This window comes from Nuphar pumila, chromosome 4 (assembly GCF_984573655.1).
Source record: "Nuphar pumila chromosome 4, dmNupPumi1.hap1.1, whole genome shotgun sequence".
Classification (NCBI taxonomy): Eukaryota; Viridiplantae; Streptophyta; class Magnoliopsida; order Nymphaeales; family Nymphaeaceae; genus Nuphar; species Nuphar pumila.
Genome location: NC_143252.1, coordinates 133,851,747 through 133,879,666, shown reverse-complemented (window position 1 = coordinate 133,879,666; position 27,920 = coordinate 133,851,747). Strand labels below are relative to the sequence as shown.

The following is a 27,920-nucleotide window of genomic DNA, read 5'->3' as shown; positions in this document are numbered from 1 at the left end:
ACACGGTGGCAAAAGTATAAAACGGTGATTTATTGGCATTGAATTTCTTTTATTGCGATATTTTAAAGATTTTTATCTTCTCACGCTTTTTTTTCAGATTTTTTTTTGGAAACAATAATCTAAAATATAAACAATAAAGTACATTCAATTTTAGACAATGGCATCTCATCATTTCAATTGTCTAAACAAATAATGGCATTAATTAAAGTGTAGTTAATGGAGAGAGAGAGAGAGAGAGAATAGGTTATACTAAAATTAAAAACAAGCAAATTAAGTTCAACAGCTCATGTCAACTGCAAAGTTTAGAGTCACAACTCCAGCTTAACATGCCAAATCACCCGGGAAGGTTCTTACTCAACCATTCACATGCACTTGTCTAAACTTACAGAAGTTGGGTCCAGGTCCAAGACCCAGAACACCCACCAGTGGGAGGATCCGTGGTGCCATCCGAAACCCCCCAACCCGCAGCCTATTACGTCAAAAACGTTCCTGGATCCAGTCAAGTGTGTGGTCTGGTTTGGCTACATGAATGAGGCTGACCAAAAGCGGAACAGGGACCCCCAATTGGACCCATATAGCCTGGGACCAAAAACATTTTAGATACATATAGACCATCTTTAACCATCATATTCAACCTCATATTCCCATATATTAGAGTACAACTTGGGCCACCGTGGTCCCACTCACAACTTTGACAATACCCAACCAAAGGACCCAACCCGACTCGCGGATTCCGGTTCTGATTTGGAATCCTTGACATCCTGGGCCCCTCCTTGCTGAAGAAAGGGATAGTCAGTGTAGCCCACAACGGGGTGATATGTGTAGAATGTGGCCCTCACATACTTGTTCAAGCTGGCGTTGACCCTGAACCTATCCGGCAGGTCCGGGTTCGATATAAAGAACCGACCATAAGAGACCAGGTCCGTCTCCCCATCAGCGATCGCGCTCATCCCCGTCTCCTTAGTGAACCCACCACTACATATCATGGTGCCACTGTAACCCTCCCTCAAAACTTTCATCAAGTGCTCCTCTTGCTTCTCGCGTGCTAGGTTCGCCCCGGTCTTCATATAGGCTGTGTACCGCGGCTGGGTCACGTGCAAGTAAGCGAGCCGCCTGCCCATGACCTGTTCGAGCCGATTGAGTTCTCCGATCACGAGACGGCCTAGGCTGACCGGGTCCGAGTCCGTGGCATCGAGGTGGTCGATCGCAGGGGAGATACGGACCCCAAGCCGATCAGGTCCTACGACGGTTGCGATGGATTGGGTCACTTGGGAGAGGAACCTGACCCGATTGGTTGGGGAGCCACCGTACTCGTCGGATCGGTCGTTGATGCCGTCCTTGAGGAATTGGTCAATGAGGTAGCCATGTGCGGCGTGGATTTCCACTCCATCGAACCCTGCAATTCCAAACAGGAAAGGAAGATCAAAGAACGAAGAGGGGGGCGAAAAGACAAACTTTATAAAAGCAGCACCTTCTTTGAATATATATATTTCTTTTCGCTCTTTGCTGCTTTGTATGAAGGAGCGTGACAGTAGGAAAGGAAAGGCTGGAAAGGCTAGTCTGTCTTAAAGAGAGAGAGAGAAAGAGACTTGGCTTTGTTGGTTAAGTAGCAAGATATGACGATTAGCAGCTCTTTTGAATATCAATAAATAAGTACCAAAAAAGTAGAGATTTGAGTTTTCAGAAAAAAACAGCAATGTAACCCAGCCATTAACTCCTGATTGAAACTCCTACCGTGTAAAATTAGCTATTTTTTTCACTCAAAACTTGCTTTTAATCCCAGAAGCTTTCTCCTTTTGTTTATTTTTTTAAAAATACAGAATTAGGGTACATTCTTCTTCATCTGAGAACATGGATTTACCAATTATTTTCACATCTGACAAGGCACACAGACCATTTAGAATGACAAATCATACCAACTTTGAAAGAGGTAATAATTTGTCGAAGGAATGACACTCTTAGTATACATTGGGAGTCCATTGATGAAAAGGGACTGGGGAAAGCTTAAACTCAGTTTGTACAGTGATGGATACATGAGCAAGCTGGTGATTTAAATATTGGTGTATTGATAAGACCGGTTGAAGCATGATCTTTCTCCCGGATGAACCATATAACCAAGAGAAACATAAACCAGAATGGAAGAACTTGCCCCACCCATGAATAACTCTAAGCTATGAGTTGCACTATAGTGTGGCAGCAAAATGTGTTCTTGGCAATTTGTTCACAGCCTAAGATGGTACCAGAAGATATTTGTACCCACAAGTTACAGTGGCCTCATATGGGCGTCTGCATGCATGCATGTGGGCATGTGTGCAGACAGATTGGTATGGTAGGAAACATAAAGAATCAACTTTTTTTTTCTTACCAGCTTGAATGGCATTCAGTGCGGCCTGTTGATACTGCATGACAACCTCCAGGATCTCTTGTTTGGAGAGAGGGGTAGGTTTAACATAGTTTCCATAACTACCATCAGGCATCAGAATCTTCCACCGCTCTGAAATGGCTCTGCTTGTGGATGAGACTGGAGGAGCTCCACCAGGCTGATAAACTGATAAAAAAACACTTGGATCAGAAAGGATTCCGATAATAAAATTGATGCCACCATGAGTATCACCAAGTAATCAAGTCTACAGATAAACAAAAATTTGAAGAAATGGAGCTTCAATGCAGAAGTCAGTGAAATAACTAATTGAAAATTCAAATCATAAACATGGTCTCAAGTCTCAACCCCTTGATTTTATGAAACAAAATCACTTGTATCGTTTATGGGGTCTTAGGCTGAAATGAGCAAGATTGAAGCTAATTTGACAGGTGTTTATCTAATAGATAAATTCCAGCCAAACTGATAAAAATAAAGCAAACTCCACGATCAAACCAAATTGAGAAGGCAACTTTAACTGTGTTCTTTCTATTAGTAAAGTGACAAATGAACAGAATGCATAAAAATGACGACAACTAATGAGCCACCAAAACAAAACATCGACCAACAAATGGAGAGAATCATATCAGACAAAGGAGATGAGTGAAAGCTAGAACCTTGGTGAAAGAAGCTAAAAAAAAATTGTATACCGCAATATTGAAGCTGGGTGTAATTCCTGGTGGGCAGGGGGGACCTCAAGGGTTTTACTAATCAGAGGCTAGCCAATGTGCGGTTGGTGATGGAGGTGGGGGGTTTTCCCTTGGACTATCAACAAAAAAAGGAGGGGGCCGGGTGGAATAGCCAAGCTGAGGGCCAAGTGGCTCTATGCAGATAAGTAACACGATATAGAGAACAAGACTTGACACATACAAATAGTGAACAATTAGCACATGATTAATAGCAGAAAGGTACTTTATATATGAAAACTATGCAGATAGTGCCATATTAATGATAAAAGTTGGTTCAGCTGACTAGGATCTTCATTTATCACTATTTTTGTTGCTCGCCCTCACAGTCATTTTGATTACATTTTTCACTACCATTCTGATCATAGATCATGAAGTACATTTAATAAAGACCCAAGTGATCAGTAAGCTTTCTTTCCTTCTCTTATTTTATTAGGGATTGAACTATCATAAATGATTTTTTTGGGGGATAAATAACACAACAAATCATTAAACAAGTTATTTAACATAAAAATGGCATAAAGAGCAAGAGAGTTGTTCCTAACTATTTGACCATCATTTAATATTTTTAGGGCCATGAGGTTCCATAGAGAAGACTGAGTGCAACTCAATGTGTTTACTACACACAAGCTACGCATAACAGGAAAGCAAAGCACTTGTAGGCTCGCTCCAAGAAGAGTCTGCACTCATAGCATGTAGGCCTTCCTATCCACCGCTGGCTGCTAGGGGACTCATAGCATGTAGGCCTTCCTATCCACTGCTGGCTGCTAGGGAAAGATCGAAAATATTTAAATAATTACCCTAGGGATTTTCCTCAGGATTATGACACATTTAAAAATTCAAAGGTAAAAGAATGACACTTAAAATTATATTGATCCGTTAGCTAATCAAAAAATTCAAAACTTAAGCTTTGAGTTCAATACTTTTTGTCATAGAACTTGGAAAATTCACTAATGTACAGATGCAAGTGAGTAGTGGAGAACTCAGGACATATGAAGAAACAATATCTCAAAATTGTAGACAACCTAGAACGTTCCAGATATTGAAGGTAAATTTTTTAATTCAGTTGGCAGTAGGAAAACTTAGGTGTTGTCACAATTCTGCTTGTCTGCCAAAGAACTATAGAGTCCTTATCCATATGGGCCACATGGTATGATCTCATTCACAGTAAACTTGGGATTTCATGAAAGAGAAAGATCGTTTTTTGTCATTCTTTTAGTAGTTTCTTCTCATTCAATTTTGGATAGCCATGTATATTTCATTTCCTTTTAAGCGAAGCTGATGAGAATAATATTCAGTCTTTCCTACTTATACTTTCATTATCTGTGTCATCATCTCTTTCTGGAAAAAATAATAGAATTTTTGGGGATAGATAGATTCATCATATGGTTCCAATATGATCTGAAACGGGAGAAAGAATAGAAACAATATCATACATTTTTGGGAATGGACAGAAGTATCAATATTTTCACTTTTAGTGGTACCGTAAGGGAGATATCCCCCAGCACTGAGAAAAGCAATCCATTGACAAAATTCTTGAGTTAAAGTGGATTCTAATGTTCTTGAAGGACTAATACTAGAGTTGATGCAACAAAATTCCCCTTATCCAACAAAGAAAGGACATTACCTAAAGAATGGGAGCAAATTAAAGGGTTTAGAAGATGGAAATCCAATTTCAGCAGTTCTGATGCATTCTAGAGATAACTTTAAGGACTAAAATCTTTTTCTCTGTAGAATTTTCAGATTCTCAAATTTCAGTCATTAATTTCAAAGGGAAAAAGTTACAAGATTTGATCCAAAGTTTTGGGGCATTATGGGAGCACAAATTGTTTTCTTCTACCTAATGTTATTTTATTTGTTTAGACTCAATTTAGCCAATTCCTGACTTGTATTTAAAAAAAAAAAATCAGGTTTCCCTATGTCCGCCTGTTTGTAAGAAAATTTGTTTTTCCTTTTCAATCGTGAGAACTTGGCATTAGTCTTTCATCCTCAAAGAAAGTTGTCACAAACATAAAAACTCCCAGTAACATTGGTTGCTTTATGAAACACAGGTCCTCTAAAATGCCCAACATACCCATGTCAATGATGTGGACTCGGTAAACACTGATCCACGATCCAAACAGATCTCAATACATGCGGAAGCTTTTTCACTAAGATGAGTCCGAACAGAACTTTGGAAAATGGAGTTTTTGAGACCTGTGCACTCTATTTTGACAAAGGCGGTACAAAGAAAACTTGTTCGCGACTCACACGCCTTTCCAACAAATTCAAAATCACCGGATTTAGATTAGAAGTGTCCGCTCCACGAACTCGGAACTGGGACTGGTAGACAAGTCGGTGACAGACTCCCGGGCTCAGCAGACAGTCTATTCGAAGGGGTTTTTGACCCCTCAAACGGCAGAGTTTGCGAAAACTCTCAACGAAGGAAATGTAGGTCAGATCCAGACCTTTCCAACGATCTATGATACGCAATTTTTGGCCTACTCTACGAGCCTCTACGGATTTTTAAACTTTCTAACGAAACTAGTTGGCAACTGTCACAACCTGCGATAAGGGGTCTACGTGAGCACTCAAATCACCCCAGATTCGAGCACTCAGATGACAATTTCGGAGAAAACTCTGAACTACACTAAGGTATAGCCAGATGTTAGCAAATCAGAACACTTTTCAGCTTTAGAAAACATGCAGCAAAACTCCAAATATTTGAAATCTACAACGACCTATGCAGAAAACTACAGCAAGAAATTGAAGGTTCAAGTCAAAACTAGAAGCAGAAAGAATGACTTTTTTGAGTGACTTACAAGACGATTCAACCAAAATGGCAAACATGAAAGTTGTAGAACTCAGTCTTAGCTTTCTACAGAATCAAACAGATCCAATTTTCATGGAGGGAATCAAGAGGAATCCTCAGAATATGGAACACTGTCTGGAGTGTTTTGGATGGGATAGGAGCTGACAGGCTCTGTCCGACCGACACTTTGGCAGAGAATTTTTGGGACCCTGCCGGCCGAATCAGGCTGCGATCTCAAGAGCAATGTTGAAGGTTTGTGTCTTGGCTTTCCAGAAAGCCCAAGAACACTGGAATCAGACTAGTATCTAAGCAGATATAATCGATTCTTTGAAGTCGTCTCTGACAACTCTAGAATCGGGATTCCGATTTTTGACAAAAAAAATGAAATGGATAAACCACAATGCTCAGAATCAAGATATGACTGGAAATCACATTCAATAACATAAAATGCTTCTAAACACTCAATACATTGACAACAATCAATTAGTTTGCAATTATATTCAATAAACATCAAGATCGAAGCACAAAAATAACAAGAGATCAAGGGATGCAAACACAATTTCGTAAAGAAGATGGTGCGGCTGGGCAACAGCCAACACCATCACCAGCTCGTGGAAGGTGGGAGACGCTGAGCCCTCTTGCCTGGACGTGACTCCTGCAGTAACTCAGCCAATGTAACCTTCTTCAATCGAACCTTCAAGCACACACCAAGCTCCAACTCGCGTTTTTCTTTCACCTTCTTCCTTAATGCCGTCAGTAGGCAACTTGTCTGGGACTTAAGCGGCTTAACCGAGCCGAATCAAGCCAAATGATAAACAACAAACTTATAGAGCAGAATCTTAGCTTTCCAGCAAGCTAAAGATCATGCAATTTGGACCAGTATCTAGGAAGATACGATCAAAATACTAGAACTGTGTTCACCCTTCAAATAGCCTCTTCCCCTCTCTTATCACTGTTTCGAATTTCGTTTCTTTTTTTCTCAAAACAACAACCACCAGCCCATAGTCGACCACCAGTCGACCACCATGAGGCTCTTAAGTCCTGTTGGAGGGTGGAATGATGATGCCACCCCTCAGCTCTAATCACAAAAAAAAAGTGGTTGGGCTTCTCCAAGTTACCGCCCACTTGACCAATGCATGGGCGCTTTTTGAAAAAAAGGCATCGTTGCCTCCAACAACCACATGCTCTTTTTCCAAGTCAAACTTAGAGTTTGACTGGAGCCTTTGGCTGTCCACATGAAGTGGCACCAACTAGTATTGGACCTCAAGTGGTTTGGATCTTGTGTAAGATCCAAATATTCGATATTCCGAATCCAACTCCAAAAATGCATTAAAAATAAAATGCGAGAAAAAGAAAATCTACCCGACTTCCCCATACACCCTCTAATGCCGCAAATCAATCCTACAAGGCACTAGAACTATCCGGTTCTGTAGAATCCGACACCTAAAAAATAAAAATAAAAATAAAAACAAATTTAATGCGATTCCGTAACATGACAAAATGAAATCAAAACATAAAATTACAATATCTGAGAAAGATACAAAATATCTCAGATATTGCAGAACGATATTAAAAATGGATCTGGGTACGCGAAGATCCAATTGGACCCAGATGATCATGCTCGATTGGATCTGCTATGGATCACATTCTGGATCAGATCTTGGGAATTGGATTTGGATCCAATTCGTCTTCAAAGCTCGGATCTTCAGAATGCTCTGCATCATTCCCCCTGGGTCAAAAGGCTTCATCCTCGAAGCCTTGTTCTTCTCATGCGAAGCTCCATAATCCCTGCAAACATTCAAAATAAAATCAACGCAGAGTCTGTCCACAGAAAAAATAAATGTAATATACAATGTAGACAACATCAGATATATACTTAAACCATTATACATGCTCGACAAATATTGTAAATTACTATTAGATATTAACACATTAACATTTTTATCATGCAAGGCAAACATACTTGGGTTTTTACTCAAATATTCACATGGATTCTCATAATTATTTATGGTTTGACTAAAAACATGCAAATTAACATTCCTTGCATAATCTAATTTAGACGAATTAGATTGAAATACAAAATTTTTCAGGACTTGATATTTAATAATTTGACCATGTATCAGAGCTCTAACGATTGCAACAAAATTCAGATCAGTCACATATAAAAATTGTTTGTGTATCATGATAATCACAATATCAAACTTCGCACATAGAGTTTTGCAATCATAAGACAATTCATTTTGAAAATAAGCAACACAATATAATAATAAAGAAAAATTACTATCTAAATTTATCAAAGATACAGAAGCACAATTATCAAAAAAATCCTGATGGTCACAAAAACAATTTAGAGTTTTCATGTTTGCCATTTCCAATGTATTCGTCTCAGAATTTTCGAACAACTCAACTAGAGACATTTCATTTTGAACTTCTAAATTTTCAATTCCTAAAAGCTCCTTATCACACATCTCGATCAAATTTTCAATACTATGATAGGGTTTTTCAATTTCGACATTCTTATCGAAGATGAATTCACTAATAAGGATTGAGAGGTCATTGTTGACAATAATGTCAATCGCATCTTGAGGGAAAACCGTTTCTTCTATGTGCTTATAAATTTTTTCGAAGACCGGATCGTCAAGATTGACACCAGACTGGTCTTCTATAGGTTCGATTTCCCAAAATGAAGAAATGTGGGACATCTCCTTATACATTTTCTCAAAAATTGGTTCATTAAGAATTTCGCACATAGGAACATCCTCAATTTTAGGTGAGGATTCCTTTTCGATTTCCTCATCGAATATCGGTCCACCAATCATTTCACGAAAAGCTTCTCGGGAGGCTCCTTTGTGAAAATAACAAGAGTGCGATTAATTTCTTCGCACTGAGACTCTTCTTCGCTATCTCAATCCTCGTTTTTCAATATGACTTCTTTGAATTGTTGAGATCTTATGTCAAAAGAAACATAACTTTCTTCGTCATCACAACTCACACACGAGATTTCCTCAAACCTAACCCTAGAATTATCAGATTTAAATGAGGTGGGGTTGGGTCGGGGACTAAAGGCTGAGACGGGCTTACGAGGGCCACGCCTTAATTCTCTATGCGAAGAGTTCGCATAGTTGGACTTTAGATTTGGAGTTCTAGGCTCTCGACTGGATCAACTGGGCGAATCCAACTGACAACACGAGTATGAATATCGATGTGGGTCAGACCCACGAATGAAATCAGACCTCCAAGATTGGAGCAGATCAGGTCTGTGACGACGGTCTTCCTCTAACTCCAGTTCACAAAGTCTAAATTTTATCCTTGCCATCCAAGTTTATTCAGCGAGCAATTGACTTTGCAAAAACCTTGTTTTCTTATCCCGTTCTGACTCAAATTCATCATAAGAGTCATAAGGAAGTGTTCTACACATTCCTCGAGAAACACATTAACTTTGCTCGAATGGCTTCTCCCGCTCCTTGGTAAAATCTTCTATTTTACGACGAAGATCATCGATTTGATACCGCAAGGTTCGAGTTCCATCCCTAAGGTCGTGAATGTCTTTTTCAGGGTTATACTCGCTTCGACTCCTATATCCGGTTCGCCCAGACATGGTGCATGGATCCTAATTTTTTTTTTTACCTTCCCACTACACCGAGGATCATGTCGGATTGAGAAATCTGGCAAACCTCGCTTTGATACCAAATGATGTGGACTCGGTAAGCACCGATCCACAATCTAAGATCCAAACAGATCTCAATACGAGCAGAAGTTTTTTCACTAAAATGAGTCCAAACAAAACTCTGGAAAATAAAGTTTTTGAGACCCGTGCACTCTGTTTTGACAGAGGCGGTCCAAAGGAAACTTGTGTGCGACTCACAAGCCTTTCTAACAAATCAAAAATCACCAGATTCAGATTAGAACTGTCCGCTCCACGAACTCGGAACTGGGACTGGTAGACAAGTCGTTGACAGACTCTCAGGCTCAGCAGACAGTCTGTTCAAAGTGGTTTTTAACCCCTCAAACGGCAGAGTTTGCGAAAACTCTCAACGGAGAAAATGCAGGTCAGATTCAGACCTTTCCAACAAGCTATGATACGCAATTTTTGGCCTACTCTACGGGCATCTATGAATTTGTAAACTTTCTGACGAAACTAGTTGGCAACTGTCACAACCTGCGATAAGGGGTCTATGCGAGCACTCAAATCACCCCAGATTCGAGGACTCAGATGACGATTTCGGAGAAAACTCTGAACTACACTAAGGTATAGCCAGATGTTAGCAAATCAGAACACTTTTCAGTTTTAGAAAACATGCAACAGAACTCCAAATATTTGAAATCTACAATGACCTATACAGGAAACTACAACAGGAAATTGAAGGTTCAACTCAAAACTAGAGGAAAAAAATGACTTTTTCGAGTGACTTACAGGACGATTCAACAAAAACGGCAAACATGAAAGTTGTAGAACTCGGTCTTAGCTTTCTATAAAATAAAACAAATCTGATTTTTATGGAGGGAATCGGGAGGAATCCCAAAAATACGGAACACTTTATGGAGTATTTTGGATGGGACAGGAGCTAACAGGCTCTGTCCGACCGACAGTTTGACAGAGAATTTTCGGGACCCTGCCGGCCGAATCAGACAGCGACCTCAATAGCAATGTTGAAGGTTTGTGTCTTGGCTTTCCAGAAAGCCCAAGAACACTAGAATCAAACTATTATCTAAGCAGATATAATCGATTCTTTGAAGTCGTCTTTGACAACTCTAGAATCGGGATTCCGATTTTTGACAAAAAAAAAACGAAATGGATAAATCACAATGCTCGGAATCAAGATATGACTGGAAATCACATTCAATAACATAAAATGCTTCTAAACACTCAGTACATTGACAACAATCAATTAGTTTGCAGTTATATTCAATAAACATCAAGATCGAAGCACAAAAATAACAAGAGATCAAGGGATGCAAACACAATTTCGTAAAGAAGATGGTGCGGCTGGGCAACAGCCAACACCATCACCAGCTCGTGGAAGGTGAGAGATGCTGAGCCCTCTAGCCTGAACGTGACTCCTGCAACAACTCAGCCAATGTAACCTTCTCCAATCGAACCTTCAAGCACACACCAAGCTCCAACTCGCGTTTTTTCTTTCACCTTCTTCCTTAATGCCGTCAGTAGGCAACTTGTCTGGGACTTTAGCGGCTTAATCGAGCCGAATCAAGCCAAATGATAAACAACAAACTTATAGAGCAGAATCTTAGCTTTCCAGCAAGCTAAAGATCATGCAATTTAGACCAGTATCTAGAGAGATACGGTCAAAATACTGAAACTGTGTTCACCCTTCAAATAGCCTCTTCCCCTCTCTCATCACCGTTTCGAATTTCGTTTCTTTTTTTCTCAAAACAACAACCACCAGCCCATAGTCGACCACCATGAGGCTCTTAAGTCCTGTTGGAGGGTGGAATGATGATGCCACCCCTCAGCTCTAATTACAAAAAAAAGGGGTTGGTCTTCTCCAAGTTGCCGCCCACTTGCCCAATGCATGGGCTCCTTTTGAAAAAAAGGCTTCGTTGCCTCCAACAAGCACATGCTCCTTTTCCAAGTCAAACTTGGAGTTTGACTGGAGCCTTTGGCTGTCCACATGAAGTGGCACCAACTAGTATTGGACCTCAAGTGGTTTGGATCTTGTGTAAGATCCAAATATTCGATATTCCGAATCCAACTCCAAAAATGCATTAAAAATAAAATGCGAGAAAAAGAAAATCTACCCAACTTCCCCATACACCCGCTTGTTAGAATTGTATTTGTATCGGATATGGATCCGATATTGGATCCATATCCGAGCGTATGCTTTCCCCATGTTTGGGCGGTGGCATACTTGTAATCCTCTATATTTTTCATGTATTTTGTTCAGTAGTGTTAGATCCTATATATATCTTATTAAGAGAGGGTCACGATACTTTTAACGTGCCCTACTTTCCTTTTGGCATCCTCCTCTTCTCCCCCTCTCCTCTCTTCTCTTTATTTTGTATTTTCAGATTGAAGGTTATTCTCCAAAGCTTGAAGGCGCACTATCTTGAAGCCCTATTCAGATTCTTTCATGGTATCAGAGCAACCCACGATCGACGCATGTTTCTCCAGCCACGAGCAAGTCTTCTCCAGCCACGATCGACGAACTGCTGAGTTACGTCTGCCTTCTTCATCACGCCTGTCAACCAGGCCACGATCTGCTGAGTTTGATCTTCATTCTTCAGCCGAGTGCCTGATCCTCATCCTTCAGCCGAGTGCCTGATCCTCATCCTTCAGCCGAGTGCCTGATCCTTCAGCCGAGTACCTTTGGAAACGCAAATATTATATCAGCATAATCATGTCCACCCTCTCTTCGAGTTTTCTCTCCCAACTCATCTCCCAAAAGTTAACACATTCCAACTATTTGACGTGGAAACGTCAGATAGTCCCTTTCATTAAGAGCCATTGTCTATATGGTCATATTGATGGCTCTACTCCAGCCCCGCCTGAATTGATTTTGGGTGAAACAAAGGATGCTACTAGTTCGGTGACTGCTACAGATAATATCCCTAATCCAGCATATGCCGTATGGATGGCACATGATCAGGCTTTAGTTGCTTATATTACTTCTACCCTCTCTGAAGAAGTGCTTGCAGGTATAGATGATGATATCTCAGCTTTTCAACTATGGAATACGCTTGCAAATACATACTCTCAAGTTTCAGAAGCTAGATATCTTCAATTGAAGCATCAATTTCAAAGCATAAATAGAGGCTCCAGATCTGTACTTGAGTATCTCTATGAGATTAAAAATGTAAGCGATCAACTTGCTGTTATTGGCCATCCTATTTCAGACAAGGATAAAGTTCAGCAGGCTCTTAGTGGTCTAGGGTCAGAGTTTGATATATTTTGCACTGCTCTGGAGGTTCTCCCTGTCTTACCCTCTTTTGAAGACTTAAAGGCAAAATTGATCCAGCATGAGGCTAGTAGAGTTCACAGGCATGATGCTTTCATTTCTACTTCGCCCAGTATTTTAGTTACTTCTACACATGGTGTGTCAGGACAGCGTGCACATACTTGGGCTCATACATCCGGACAAGGAAAGGGTATTCTTCCTACTCCTCAGGGCAGCACTCTTGTTAACATGCCAAAGCGTATCCCTACATGTTTCTATTGCAACAAGAGAGGACATGTTAAATCTGAATGTTGGCACAATCCTCAGAACAAAGCTAAGGGAGGTCGACGTGATCACAGGCCAACCCCCTCTATCATTTCTAGAGCGTCTTCCTCCTCATTCACGCCCGATGCACAACAACTCTTAATGACAGCTATTTCTAATCTGAATCTCAAGCAAAATGATGATGGTGTCTGGTATGTGGATTCTGGTGCTGCCGCCCATGTGACTGATGATGCAGGTAAACTCTCTAGTGCATCTCCATATTTAGCAAAAGGTTCTGTAGTTACAGGTGATGGCACTCACCACAAAATTACTCACATTGGTAATGCATATGTTTCTTTGCCGCATACTTCTCTTCCTTTACACAATGTTTTAGTCGTCCCTAATGTCAAGAAAAACATTATTTCAGTATCTAAACTCATTGATGACTCTTCCACATCAGTTGAATTCACTCCTTCCTCTGTTTTTGTCAAGGATCCTCTCACCAAGACGATATTCGCTGAAGGAATTCGTGAAGGCAACATGTACGTCCTCAAAGAAGCTCCTCCAGTGTCCAAGTCCAGTTCATCTGTTTCTTTTCCTATCAGTCCGAATGAAGTCAATTTGACTCAAATTGATATGCCGTCCATTTGGCATAATCGATTAGGCCATTGTAGTCATTCTTTTATTTCTAGCCTTGTTAATAATGGATTGTTGCACAAATCCAGTCTGAGACCTGTTAGTGAGTCAGGCATGTGCTCAAGCTGTCAACTTTGTAAGAGTCATGCCCTTCCTTTTAATTCCATCAATAAAAGAGCTTCTAAATTGTTTGAAACGATTTACTCTGATGTTTGGGGACCAACTCCTGTCTCATCTCCTTCCGGCAGTAGATACTATGTCATTTTTGTTGATTCTTTTTCTCGCTATACATGGATACACTTCATAAAACACAAATCTGAAGTGTTCCGTTTGTTTAGCCAATTTCATGCCCTCATCCAAAATAAATTTTCATCCAACATAGTGCATTTTCAATGTGATGGTGGTGGTGAATATTTATCATCTGAATTTACTGAATACTTGCTAAATCATAGCATCACTAGACAGATATCTTGTCCACACACACCACAGCAAAATGGCATTGCAGAACGCAAGCACCGACACATTGTAGAGACTGCCTTAAGCATGCTCCATGACACTGATCTCCCTATGACTCTATGGACTGAGGCATTTCACACGGCCGTTTATGTTATAAATCGATTGCCTTTAGCTCTTCTCGCAGGGAAATCTCCTTTCTTTCTTTTGAATCATGAGCATCCTAAGTATGATGAGCTTCGGGTTTTTGGATGCATTTGCTATGTTCATGTTGATTCCAGCCTCCGGAACAAACTTCAGGCTCGGGCTATAATGTGTCAGTTTGTGGGCTATGCAGACCATTATCGAGGCTATAGGTGCTATAATCCCCTAACAGGCCGTATACATATTTCAAGACATGTTGTTTTTGATGAACTCAGATTGCAGTTTCACACTTCTTCCAAGGCTATTCATGATTCAGCGTCCAGACTATATGATCCATGGTTATGTGCTAATATCTTAGGCGATGGGATTCAACCGACCACTTTTCCAGCCCCTTCTGACAGTACTCACATTGAAGCAGAAATGTCTGATGCCCAGATGGATAGTACTCACATTGAAGCAGACATGTCTGATACTCAGATGGCTGATCCTCCTTTAGACAGATTTTCTGGCTTGGTTTATTCTCGTCGCACTCCTACCTCTACTACTGATTCTGTCATTGTTCCTTCTCATCCACGAAGGTCCACTCGAGCGAGACATCCCGTGGATAGATGGATAAGCTATAACACTTTCACTTTGGATTTTCAACTTTTTATGACCAGTTTGCATAAACAGACTGAACCAAAGTGTTATTCTCAGGCCTCTCAAAATTCCCGTTGGATTAAAGCCATGAATGAAGAAATGGAAGCCTTGAATGAATGTCAAACATGGGAAGTCGTTCCACGGCCAAGGGATAAGAATGTTGTTGGGTCTAAATGGGTTTATAAAATCAAATATAAACCAGATGGCAGTATTGATAGGTATAAAGCTCGTCTTGTGGCTAGAGGTTTCACTCAACAACATGGGGAAGATTATGATGAGACTTTCAGCCCTGTTGTCAAGATGAGTACCATTCGAGTTATTCTCTCTCTTGCTGTTACTTTTGGATGGTCATTACATCAACTTGATGTCAAAAATGCTTTTCTTCATGGTTTCCTCAAAGAGGACGTCTACATGGAACAACCACCAGGATATGCTACTAATGATTCTAATCTATGGGTATGCAAGTTGCACAAGTCATTATATGGGTTAAAACAAGCTTCTCGTTCATGGTTTGAAAGGTTCTCCCTTCACATTCAAGAAGCTGGTTTTCAGAAGAGTGCTCTTGATCATTCTCTTTTTATCTATCACAAAGGAGGGATCACTACTTGGTTATTGATATATGTGGATGACATTGTTCTCACGGGAAATACTTCCTCTCATATCGTCCAAATCAAAGAAGTGTTAGAACAACACTTCAAAATGAAAGATCTCGGGGACCTCAGATATTTTTTGGGTGTTGAATTAGACAGGACTGAGGATTCCCTCACTCTTTCTCAACACAAGTATGCCCTTGATATTCTCACATCCTCTGGTATGTCTGATTGTAAGCCCATTAACACGCCCAGCATTTTGCATGCAAAGTTGAACGTTTCAGATGGCAGTCCTGCATATCCTGTTCCAACCCTTTACCGCAGTATTGTTGGGAAACTTCAATATTTGACATTCACTCGGCCCGACATTGTATATGCTGTCAATCAAGTTTCCCAGTTTATGCATGCTCCCACAGACACTCATATGGAAGCTGTCAAGCGTATCTTACGTTATCTCAAGGGGACTATTGGCGATGGACTTACTTATAAACGCATGTCTCCTACTGTGGATGATCATATTATCTCTACTTACACTGATGCTGATTGGGGAAGCGATCTTGATGAACGCCGATCTGTTTCTGGCTATTGTGTCTTTCTCAATTCTAATCTTGTCTGTTGGAGTAGTCGCAGACAACGCGCCATTGCAAAATCCAGCACAGAAGCTGAATATAGGGCCATGGCTGCTGGCACTGCCGATGCTACTTGGCTTCGTCACCTCCTTGGGGAATTATCTCTTCCTATTGCTCAATCTTCCATGCTGGTTGACAATCAAAGTGCCATTAAAATTTCATTCAATCCCATACTTCACAGTCGTACCAAGCACATTGAGATTGATCAACATTTCATTCGTCAGAAAATAGAAGATGAGGAAATCTCCCCTGCATATATACATACTTCTGAACAAGTTGCTGATCTTTTCACCAAAGGACTCACTGGATCACAGTTTTGGCATTTGAAGAACAAGTTGGGCATGATGAAAACTCATGCACAACTTGAGGGGGGATGTTAGAATTGTATTTGTATCGGATATGGATCCGATATTGGATCCATATCCGAGCGTATGCTTTCCCCATGTTTGGGCGGTGGCATACTTGTAATCCTGTATATTTTTCATGTATTTTGTTCAGTAGTGTTAGATCCTATATATATCTTATTAAGAGAGGGTCACGATACTTTTAACGTGCCCTACTTTCCTTTTGGCATCCTCCTCTTCTCCCCCTCTCCTCTCTTCTCTTTATTTTGTATTTTCAGATTGAAGGCTATTCTCCAAAGCTTGAAGGCGCACTATCTTGAAGCCCTATTCAGATTCTTTCACCTCTAATGCCGCAAATCAATCCTACAGGGCACTAGAACTATCCGGATCCGTAGAATCCGACACCTAAAAAATAAAAATAAAAAAAAAATAAAAATAAAAATAAAAATAAAAATAAAAATAATTTAATGTGATTCCGTAACATGACAAAATGGAATCAAAACATAAAATTACAATATCTGAGAAAGATACAAAATATCTCAGATATTGCAGAACGATATTAAAAATGGATCTGGGTACACGGAGATCCAATTGGACCCTGATGATCCTGCTCGATTGGATATGCCATGGATCGCATCCTGGATCGGATCTTGGGAATTGGGTTTGGATCCAATTCGTCTTCAAAGCTCGGATCTTTAGGATGCTCTGCATCAGTCAACACTTGTGCCCCGGGTGCTGAAGCGGTATGGTTCTAGGACTATATAATCCAGTAGGATACAATGCATGTTTCCATAAATATTTTATACCTTCAATTTTCTTCTTCATATATTGCTAGAGAATTTGCAATAACGAACACATGTATTGTGTGTGTGTGTGTTTGTAGAGTGACCAAAACCTACAAAATGAAATATGATAAATGGCTTTTCATTTTTTTTTTAATTCCAACCATATAGATGCCATCTACATGCTTGATTTCATACAGATCGGCTATTGGATCATTCAATTCCAGCACGCGGATAGGCTTTTATAGGGTTTGAAAAGTCAACAGCCTGAAATCTTCACAAATTTTAGAGTCTTGAAGAATTTTTTTTATCGGGAAAATATGATTCAGCTGTCACCTGCCAATTCCTAGCAAATTGACCACACCGAACACATCTACGAGGTTAGAACTCAGAATTGCAAAAAAAGTGCTGGAAAATGCATTTTGACCCATTTAGCGTATTTTATTTTGTAGGTTTTCATCACTCTCTCTATACACACACACACACACACTATATATATATATATATAGGGAAAAAATTTGCTACTAATGAAGGAAAGAAACTAATGAGCTAAAAATCATAGGTGGAAGTTGTATCGATTCAATCTAATCACATAGATGTGTTCAGCATGGTTTGTTTGCTAAGGATCAAGCCTTGAATCATGCTTTTCTGATGTAAAAATGTGATCTTTTGAGTTATGAAATTTTGGCACATTGGAGACTGTGGATTTTTTGACCCCTTTAAAAATCTAATTACTTGTCATAATCACATAATTCAAAACAAGTTTTCTACTAAACAAACCATGTAGATCACATCAGTAACATTTGAGGTTCCCAACTGATGTCAAATTTGTCGTGCTGGTCTTCTTCCGAATTAGGAAGAAGAAATAGAGAAAAAACACGCTAGTTCAAAAAAACGTGGAAAAAACATTCTCATCAATGGATATAAAAATAGAATGTGCGTTGCACTTTCTGCAAAAAACTTGTCGAAGCAAACATTCTTCACTTTATCTCTCCCTCCAATCACTTCAAACTTTAACCAACAAACTAGTTAATGTATAGACTCTCGACTTCTATGCTATGTCACAGTGACATGAGAAAAACGACATGAGACATGCCATTTTGTTTAATTTTCCACTAAAATGATGTGTATATATATATATATATATATATATATATATATATATATATATATATATATATATATATATATATATATATATATATAAGAGGACACTGCACAAAGTGAAATGGAGCATCCGTGTGACATAGCTTCTATGCAAGAGAAGGCAGGGCCAAATCATTCCAAAATGTCAATGATGAAAAGAATTGCAACTCTGACTAACTGCTGAAAGTAATTCTATAAGGAACAAGAAAATTTAATTAGAAAAAAAAAGATACAAGACAAATTTAACTAACGCTAAAATACTTATGTTATTGTAGTAGTTGGTAAATTTTTTTCACTGAGAAATACATTCATAAATTTTTGCCATTTGATCCCACAACTTTTTGAGAGTCCCATAGTACTCTCTTACATTCTTTTCTCTTTGCTTGCAAGTGTGAATTTTGTCTCGCAACCCCCATTTATATGCAACATCACTTTGAGTATAGGTTTGTTTAATAAAGAGCCAAGCTTCATCGGCCCTTTCAAATTCTAATATGGTTTCACATGTGTCCTCACTTATGCTTCACATGTGTCCTCACTCATGCTTCCTATAAATAAGGAAAGGACCTTTGCATGTCCAATCTCCCATTCTTTCATGGTTAAGAAAGCCTTTTCTCTCTCTTATCCTTTAAGGACCTATTCTTTAGTAGTTTCATCATTTTCGCTAAGAGCCTTTATGAGAGTAGGTTGAGGTTTCATTGAAGAACTATCAACATATTCCCATAAGCCTTTTTCGATTAGGATTCTTTTGATGGCGGTGGCCCATAAGTTGTAGTTATTTCCATCAAACTTAGTAGAGACCACCATCACCACTTCCTTGTCGGCCATTTAAGAGAGAAGAGAAACAAAAACAAAGGATATAAAACGAAGAATAGTAGGAGGTACTTGGTTTGGCAATGCTCCACAAAATTGATATGACAAACTCTTCTACTCTTTAAAAAGTCAGCCACACGAGCATCAATCTTCAAATGAGGCTATGGGCATGCTTCCCGAGGCTCTATCTGATCTTCTCGATCTACCACAAGGTGTTTGAGTACCTCTCTACTCAATAATTCCTTAGCTTCATTAGTAGTCAATATTGACCAATATATATGGAGTCAATATTTGCTACAAACTAACCCTTACAGATATGATCTACATGTTTTTCTTAGTGGGAATAGGCTCTTAGATCATCTGATTACAACAAGTAAGCAGGTTTTTGCAAGGCTTCAAAAACCAATTGTCTACAATGTGCGATACTTTTTTGGGTCATAAAATCGTGCTTTCTTGTAAAAAAAAACATGATTCAGAAACTGATCCCCACTATTTTGGACATGAAGAATCCATCTATGAGGTCTGATTGAATCAAAATGACCTGTTCCATAGAGATCCAGAGGTATTTGTACCTACAAACATTTGTAATAAATATTACTCTTATATATGTGTGTGTGTGCGTGCATGCATGACATAGATCCACTCTCTACAAAGGCTTTCAAATGGGGACATCTGCAAACTTTCATTAACTACATCACACAACTTACTCTGAAGAAGGGGCCTGCAAGAGAAATTATCAGGTTTGATAAATCAAGAACCTTGTCTAATGGAATGAATTCTATGATTGCAAACAAGCAACAATAGCGAACTTATTTCAGTCAACCAATGACGAGCTTTTCCTATGGCTTTCACTCACATTCAGATCAGGTGCCAGCATGACCATGAAAACATCACAAGCAATATGGGAGAGAAATTCCCTGCTACTGTGACTGAACTAGCAAAAAAAGTTGGGGGAAATTATCATCTGATAGATGAATGCCATCAACATAGTGAGGCACCTGGCATCTTCAAATAAGAAACAGTACACAAAATCATAACCATCTTGTAGATGCTGTTTTTTCATTTGACATAAGGGAGTACTTTTAGGTACATGAAATTGGACTGTCATTTGAACTGGGATGGGTATATCTGCTGTAACATTTTTTGAATTTATTAATAATATTTTCTTTCAGAAAACAAACAACGGTTTCTGCGCTTTTCTATGAAACAAAGTAAATAACATCTGCCCTTTAATCCCCAATGATATATATAGAATTACAATGTGGTAAAATAAATCTCCAGATATTGAATTTGGTGCCATTTAAACCCATAATCTAGTTGGAATTACAACTTCATGGCAATCAATCCAGGTGACTTTGAATTTGGTAGGAATACCTCCAAATCCAAACATGTCAGAATTCAGGGAATGCACAGCAACAACTAACAACCAGCATTAAGGAAATTTTCTTGTAGGTTATTGTCTTTGAAACTCCACATGAAGAAGGACCATGTAAGTGCTACTTGCAGCAGATTCTTAACATATATTCAATGTACATGTTCTTAAAAGGAGCATGAAGAGCATTCCAGAAGTACATAATATCTGGGGACGAAACTTTGAATTATGGGATTTACTTAGCAGAGAAGCATCAAGAGTCTGATATTGAGCCAAATATGATAACATATGCACTTGCACAAGTACAAAACCAGCAATATAACCAATAGAATATCTAAGCTAAGTTGCTCTGGCTATCAAAAGAGATGAATATGGGCGAGTTTACAAAAATTTTCATGCAATGCACAAATATGATAAAGATAAAATGCTCGCAGGATGTAAAGTTGTATTAGGCAAAATAAGTTATGGACAAACCTGGGTTAGAAGCACGACCAACATGCCACAGCTGACAAAAAATGATGCTTCCTTTAGCATGAACAGCTTCTACAACCTTTTTCCATGCATCAATGTGTTTATTCAAGTAAATCCCAGGGCAATGTGGAAACCTGCAGTAAGAACAAGTCCTGTGCATGTTATAGATGAACCTTACCTCCAAATGCTAACAATCACACACCTTTGATTCAATTTAAAACTTTAGTGTTAGCCCTAGAAAGTAGTAGAAGGACCAACTCTCTTGTAAAATAATTTAAATTCTCAAACACAAAATTCTTTAAACAGGGTGGTTCTGTACAATATTCATATCAAGGATAACTTATTCAATTATATTCCAATGTGCAATTATAGATTGCAGAAACCCTTTCAATTTTAGCAAGTGGAAGACATAATTCTCTTATACATTACAAAAAACATGTTGTGTCGCTGTTAACGATATTTTGTAAAAGGGTACTAAAGTTGCAGGCAATATGAACAGGAAAACTATCAAGAAAAAGGGTATAACATACCCTGCGGCAGAGGGGGAAATCACAGCTCCTTCAGTGATTAGAAAGCCACCTGGTGTAGCTCTCTGAGTGTAATACTTGACGTGGGCAGGTTGAGGGATTCCATTCAGAGCTCTGCATCTGGTCATTGGCGCAAGCACAACCCTGTTTACAGAGTCAAATACCAACACTCAGCACAAAATTTTAGCAGCACGCAAAAGCAGCCAAATTGTCACGTGCATGGACAACAAGATCCTCACAGAATTATAACAGACATGACATCAAATGACACAAATCCAGTAAGCGCTTCAGGATTTCATATCTATTATTTGAAACATAAAATTCATATTATTCACTCCTACCACCAGGGGCGCGGAGCCACATGGTGGGTAGAGGGTGGGCACGTGACCACCCTGACCCAGAAAAAATGCTCAAACGGTAATGGGAGCCGGAGCATAGGTGGGTAGTGCCCACCCTGACCCTGACTGCAGGTGGGCATTGCCCCGGGTCAGGGTGGGCACCACTCGTGCTCAACCCAAATGGGTCAGGGCATAGTTAGCAAACTCGTCTGAGTCAAACCGTTGACTCGGTGACTCGGTCCTAGCAGACACCCTAGCGATTTCTGATCTGAAGTAAAACCGGAAGTTACCAAAAACCAGTGAAAGCTCGGCATAAACCAGCGAAACTCATCAAAAAGGTGAGTTTTTGAAGAATCGCCCGAGTTTTGCATGTTTCCTTATTTTGTTTTTTTAATATTTTATATGTATTCTTTATTATTTAGAAAATTTATTTATAAAATATACGGAAAAAAAAATCAAAGTCATCGGCGTTGACTTGTCCAGTCTTGCCGAGTCACGAGTCGGACCCAAACGATTTTTGGCCGAGTCACCCGGTGGGCCAACTATGGGTTAGGGTGACCCCGAGCCGAGTGTGGCAAGTACATACCCACCTCTCTTTCCCTCTATTCCTTTGGTTAGACAAATAGTTTTTTTTTTCAGTTAGAATAAATTTATGATTTTTTTAGGAATCAAGGTATTGATTTAGACTTTTTTGAATGATATAAATGTTTAATTAAGGGTTAATTTTTTTTTGTGTTCTTTTTCTTAAGAATTATCTGATAATAGCATGAATGTTTTGATTTTAAGGGTTTTATTTGTTTTTTTAGCATGATGTATGATGCTTGTTAAGTTTTTTTTTTAGTTTTTTTTTAAATAGAATAAATGTTTAATTAAGGTTTTTTATATTTTTAATTAGCAATTAGGCATGTAATGAATGCTTGATTTTAGTTAGAATATTAGGGGTTTTGTTTTTTTTTCAATGAAAATAAATCCATGAAATTTTCAGAAATTAGAGTATTTCAAATTATGCAAATGTTTATTTACATTTTTTTCTGTTTTTGTGTTATTTTTCCTTTTTTAGATATCAATAAGCATGATTCCATAATGAATGCTTGATTTTGGTTATTACTTATTAAACCCCTATATCTTTGATTTTTTTTAGAATTTAAGTTTTTTATTTAGTTTCTTAAATGCCATGAATATTTAATTAGGCATTTTTGTAGTTTTTATTTCAATCAACATTAAACATGATTTCTTGAATACATGTTTGATGTTGGTTAAAATTTTAGGGGTTTTATGTTTCTTTTTCAATTAACATATCTATGAATCATGTTGTTAGAATTCAGGGTTTTGATTTGTTTTTTTACTGTGCATTTGTACCCACCCTAGTTTAGATTCCTGGCTCCGCTCCTGCCTACCACCAATCATCACCCCCATTTCATCTAACCCAAAAATAAGAAACCCAGAATCAATTCTAACATTAACACTTTCCCTTTTAAACAGAACTAAAATTGATCTCGACAAGACCCACAAAACATTCTTTTTTCTCAAGTGAAAAACACCACCACCTACCATTCTCATATTATTGACTAATTGGGGAAGAAGAATCTGACTTTTTAGAGATCACTTGCAAAATTTCAAAGATGGTATCTTCCCTCTTTACAGCACAGATCATACAATCAAACAAACACACCAAAGAACTACCCAAGAATTAGAAAAGTGACCACTTGCAAGATTTTAAAGATGGTATCTTCCCTCTTTACAGTTCAGGTCATACAATCAAACACACCAAAGAACTACCCAAGAATTAGAAAAACGACCATTATACTCACCTGTGAGAGAGATCGAAGCTCCCCATCTTGTAGGGAGTGAAAAGGTCGGGACGGTCTGTTCCTCCTCTCTCCATGAGTTTGAGGCTTGAGCTGAATCGGTATGGAAGCAGCGGGGAGGGAAATAATTGTGCAGGGAAGGTGGTGGTACGGGAGGCCGCCTACAAATAATTGGCTTGGTTGGTCAATTGCTTTTCGGGATTTAGAGGTGAAAAACGTGCTGCTCAATGCTCATGCGTTTTCGAGGGTTCCTACTTCCTATTGGTCAGTCGCTGCGCGGTCGCAGTCGGCGCGGTCGGCAGCTAGTGGTGGGACCCACTTCCTACCAATAATAACCCTAGGAGCAGGGCCCCACATCGTGTGGGACGAATGGTGACATAAGAAACGGCGACAGCACAAAGTCTTTATTATAATTTTATCTTGCAAAAGTTGATAGAAAATAAAAAATACGTGAAAAAAACAGAAACATTAGTGTGTGTGTTTTTTTTAAAACGCACCTAAAGTTTGGTCATTAATAAAAAAAATGCAGGTAAGTTTTAAATTTTTTTAAAAAGGCGCCGAAATTTTTGCACAGTTAATAAAAAAAAAACTTTCATCCTAGTTTTTTGATAAACCATGATGAATTAAGAGAGTTCATTTACTAGTTAGCCCTTTAAAGACTCCTTCCCTTTTTTTAGGTGTATTTCTTGAAATATAATATTGATGATGAAATAGTAATTTCACATCACATTTAACAGCAAACTTGATGGTAGCCTTTTAATTGACCACTATATTTTTAGGTGCATTTTTAAAATTTTCAAAATTTAGGTGGTTTTTTTACTAATGCCCAAACTTTAGGTGCCTTTTTGAAAATTTCCCTTTTCTTCTAAAAAATAATTGATATGCTGTAAATATCATGGTAACGTCAAACAAATAAATCTTGTTCAGATAATAATATCATGGTAGCTGAAAATATTTTGATATTTCGAAATATATCACAATATCTTAATATCTTAGCTTTTTACAATTGTTTCTTTTTGTTGGTACACTAAAAAATGCCAAGATTTGTCACTATGGTCCTGTTCAGTGTCACACTTCTTGGGAAAATCTCGGCAAAAGAAACTTTGCAATATAATAAAAATATGTCTTCTTCTAGGGAAATATCAAGAAAATATAAAAAATATACAAGTAGAAAATTAGGGGTGGCAATTTCTGACACGACCCGCCAACCCGCCTCTTAGGCGGGTTCGGGTTGGGCTTAAGCCAACCCGTTTAATAAACGGGTCGACCTGTGTAACCCGTTTATTAAACAGGTCGGGTTCGGGTTGGGGGTATGCCAACCCGCCAACCCGCCAACCCGGCACCCAACCCGCCAACCCGACCCGTCAACCCGACCCGCTAACCTGCCTACCTGCCAACCCGATCCATCAACCCGCCAACCCGACCCGCCAACCTGACCCGCGAACCTGAAAACCTGTTTACTCGACCCAATCCATTTATTAAATGGGTTGGCGGGTCGTGTCGGGTTACCCGTTTATTAAACGGGTCGGGTTCGTGTTTGCCACAGCCGACCCGTTTAATAAACGGGTCGGGTTCGGGTTGAGGTATGCTGACACGCCAACCCGCCAACCCGCCAACCCGACCCGATTGCCACCCCTATAGAAAATATAAAAGAAATATTGTATAAAATGTGATAAATACAAAGTAAAAAATATTTAGGAAATATCATTTTTTTGGGTATTATATTGGACTTTTAAAAGCATTTCAATAAAATCACAATATTTACATTGCAATGTTTGTGATGTAGATCCTATATCATAAATGATAAACGAAAGAAGAAAACCAACTTGTCATTTACACCAACATTATAAACACGTTTTCTATGCTACTAAATGTATACCTTTCCCTTGTTTCTTCGGGTGATTTTCATATCAACACCAAGTTATTTTAAAACTCACATTTTTTAAAAAATTTAATGTTTTTTAGAAATACACCTAAACTTTGTTATGAATAATAGAAAATCCCCTTGATAATTTTGATATTAATTTTGTAAGACCTTTAAGGATATGTTAATCTCATTTTCTCTCTTCTCCTCTAAAGTTTGATCACTATTTGCTATATGTTGGATAAACTTGTGGGGCCATAAGGAAGATGATAGTCTAAAGGTTTTAATCATTTCCAGGGTAAACATATGACAAGCAGATCAAACATTGTGAAAAAATAAATATCCATGTAATTTTTCAATCACCCAAACCCGATTTAGCGTACGTCAGATCAAGAATATACTATGATTTCAGAGTGTAAAAAGTAACAGAAAATGATTGTACTGCCTTCAAAATTTAGCTCATTCTCACAAATACTTATTAATTTGCCAAAATTCTTTGCCTATTAAAAAATGCCATTTTTTTTTGTTTTTAGATCATTTTACCCATCACAGGTATTTTACGTGGACCTCCGACATTCACACCAATTAGTAACAAATCTTTGATAGAACAGAACCTGCATAGACGATTCACAGTTTTAATTATGAGGTGAACCTAGAGATGTCCTGTACTCCGCAGAATTTGCGTGCACATCTCCCTTCTGAGGTTCAAAAGGTATCGCTCATTCAAGCATTCGTGATTTCTCGTGTTCTTCCTGCTAAAGCTTGAGAGGACTCATAGATAATTTGTAACAACTTGCGGCCTCTTCTGCTAGTATAACTTACCTCTTAATCGTAAGAAACATGCACAATTTGTTAGGGTTTCACTGCGAATTTTAGTGAATTTGCGCATAATTTAGAAAACCTAGAGAGCTTCATTCACTAAACATTTCTCTTTCGAACATTCACAATTTCTTATGGTTTTATTGCAAAAGGCTGGAGGATTCATGAATAATTTAGAAAAACTAGCGAATTCCCTTTCTCTTTCAACAAGCAGGTCAATGGGTTTTAATGCGCATATGCAATTACATGCCTCCAATGTGGGGAAGATTCTAGAAGAATTATGTGACAAGTATTATAAGAGTGAAGCATATAGAGCGACCTATAATACATACTCATTTATGCCGATGACATAATGTTCTACACATCCCTTCATAACTTCTTCTTTCACTTTTTCCACCAATAGTGGCACACAAATTAGGCATCCTAAGGTCAAGTAAAAAAGATAACGTGAAAGGAAATCGTGCCACACAAGAGTAGCATTATGGTGAGGTTGGTCACAATAGGCTACATCATCATTAAGAGTACATTTTCATATAAGGTTTATGAATGTGTTATCAACTCTATGCATGACAAAACACGTTTTTATTATCTTATGATTATACAACTATGTAAGTAAGCATTTTGTTTTTTTTTAGTGAGTGAGAAAGACCGGAGAAGACATGATGAGAAAAGGGCCAACTATGCATGATCCAACGAAGGACACCACAAATAACATGTCTCCAAAACAACATTAATACCAAAATAGAAAGAAATCAGTTGTGGTAAGTTGTATGCCATGGATATACTATTGAAACTGTGAGCGTTTATGCAGTTGTATGTGCAATGGAAATATGTATAACTAGAGGAGAAGCTAGACGTGGGACTAGTGTAGACAGAGGAAGAGCCAGATGTGGTGGATGAGGAGCAAACATGGGACCAGATGTGGGTCCAAAGGTAGATTCACATATATTTTAAATTAACAAAGTGTCTAAGTTGACGAGTGATGTGGTTTGCTCTTTGTTGTTGTTGTTGTATGATATTGGTGTTGTTGAATGTTGCTTCCATAATTCTTTCATTCTTATTGTTATATGGTACTATTGTAGTACTTGAACAATTACATAAAGCATTTGTGAGAAGTACATATGAAGGACATAACGTTAAGCAAAGATGCTACCAAGTGTAGTTTCATCGAAACATGGTTTTTGATAAGACCTTACTACACATTTACTCCTTTTCCATGATTGACTAAATTCAACTCTTTGCTTTGTGGGTTTTTAACAGATTGCTGCATCATGGATGATGGTGTACTACATGTGAGTGCATAAGAATCCATTATTAACCCACAATTTTGATGAGTTTGACAAGGTTTCTTTCACAATGTGTAGTTTCAATTATGCATTATATACCATGCATCTATGTCTCAATAAGTGATGTTTTTGGTGTTTTTGGTAATTGGATCCTTTTGCATATGTTAATTCCATTCATTTGGATAATAAATACTGGGTTATGTATGAGA

The 27,920-nt window shown here is 38.6% G+C and overlaps 1 protein-coding gene across 1 annotated transcript; it reads right to left on the bottom strand.

The window, feature by feature from the left end:
- Positions 1-233: 233 nt before the first annotated feature.
- OPR3 (oxophytodienoate-reductase 3) lies at positions 234-23,924 on the bottom strand. Its single transcript, XM_090003617.1, has 5 exons — positions 23,746-23,924; positions 21,600-21,740; positions 21,073-21,203; positions 2,366-2,548; positions 234-1,396 (listed from the first exon to the last, which is right to left on the bottom strand). The coding sequence occupies exons 1-5, from the start codon at positions 23,817-23,819 to the stop codon at positions 684-686; spliced, it is 1,242 nt and encodes a 413-aa protein (XP_089859743.1). The 5' UTR covers positions 23,820-23,924; the 3' UTR covers positions 234-683.
- Between the last annotated feature and the right edge of the window lie 3,996 nt (positions 23,925-27,920).

Excerpts from the sequence above, each read along its gene's own strand:
- OPR3 (XM_090003617.1), bottom strand. The coding sequence starts at position 23,819 with ATGGAGAGAGGAGGAACAGACCGTCCCGACCTTTTCACTCCCTACAAG. Across the intron at positions 21,204-21,599 it reads ATTTCCCCCTCTGCCGCAGG|GTTTCCACATTGCCCTGGGA; the intron begins GTATGTTATACC and ends TTCTTACTGCAG. Across the intron at positions 1,397-2,365 it reads ACTGAATGCCATTCAAGCTG|GGTTCGATGGAGTGGAAATC; the intron begins GTAAGAAAAAAA and ends TTGGAATTGCAG.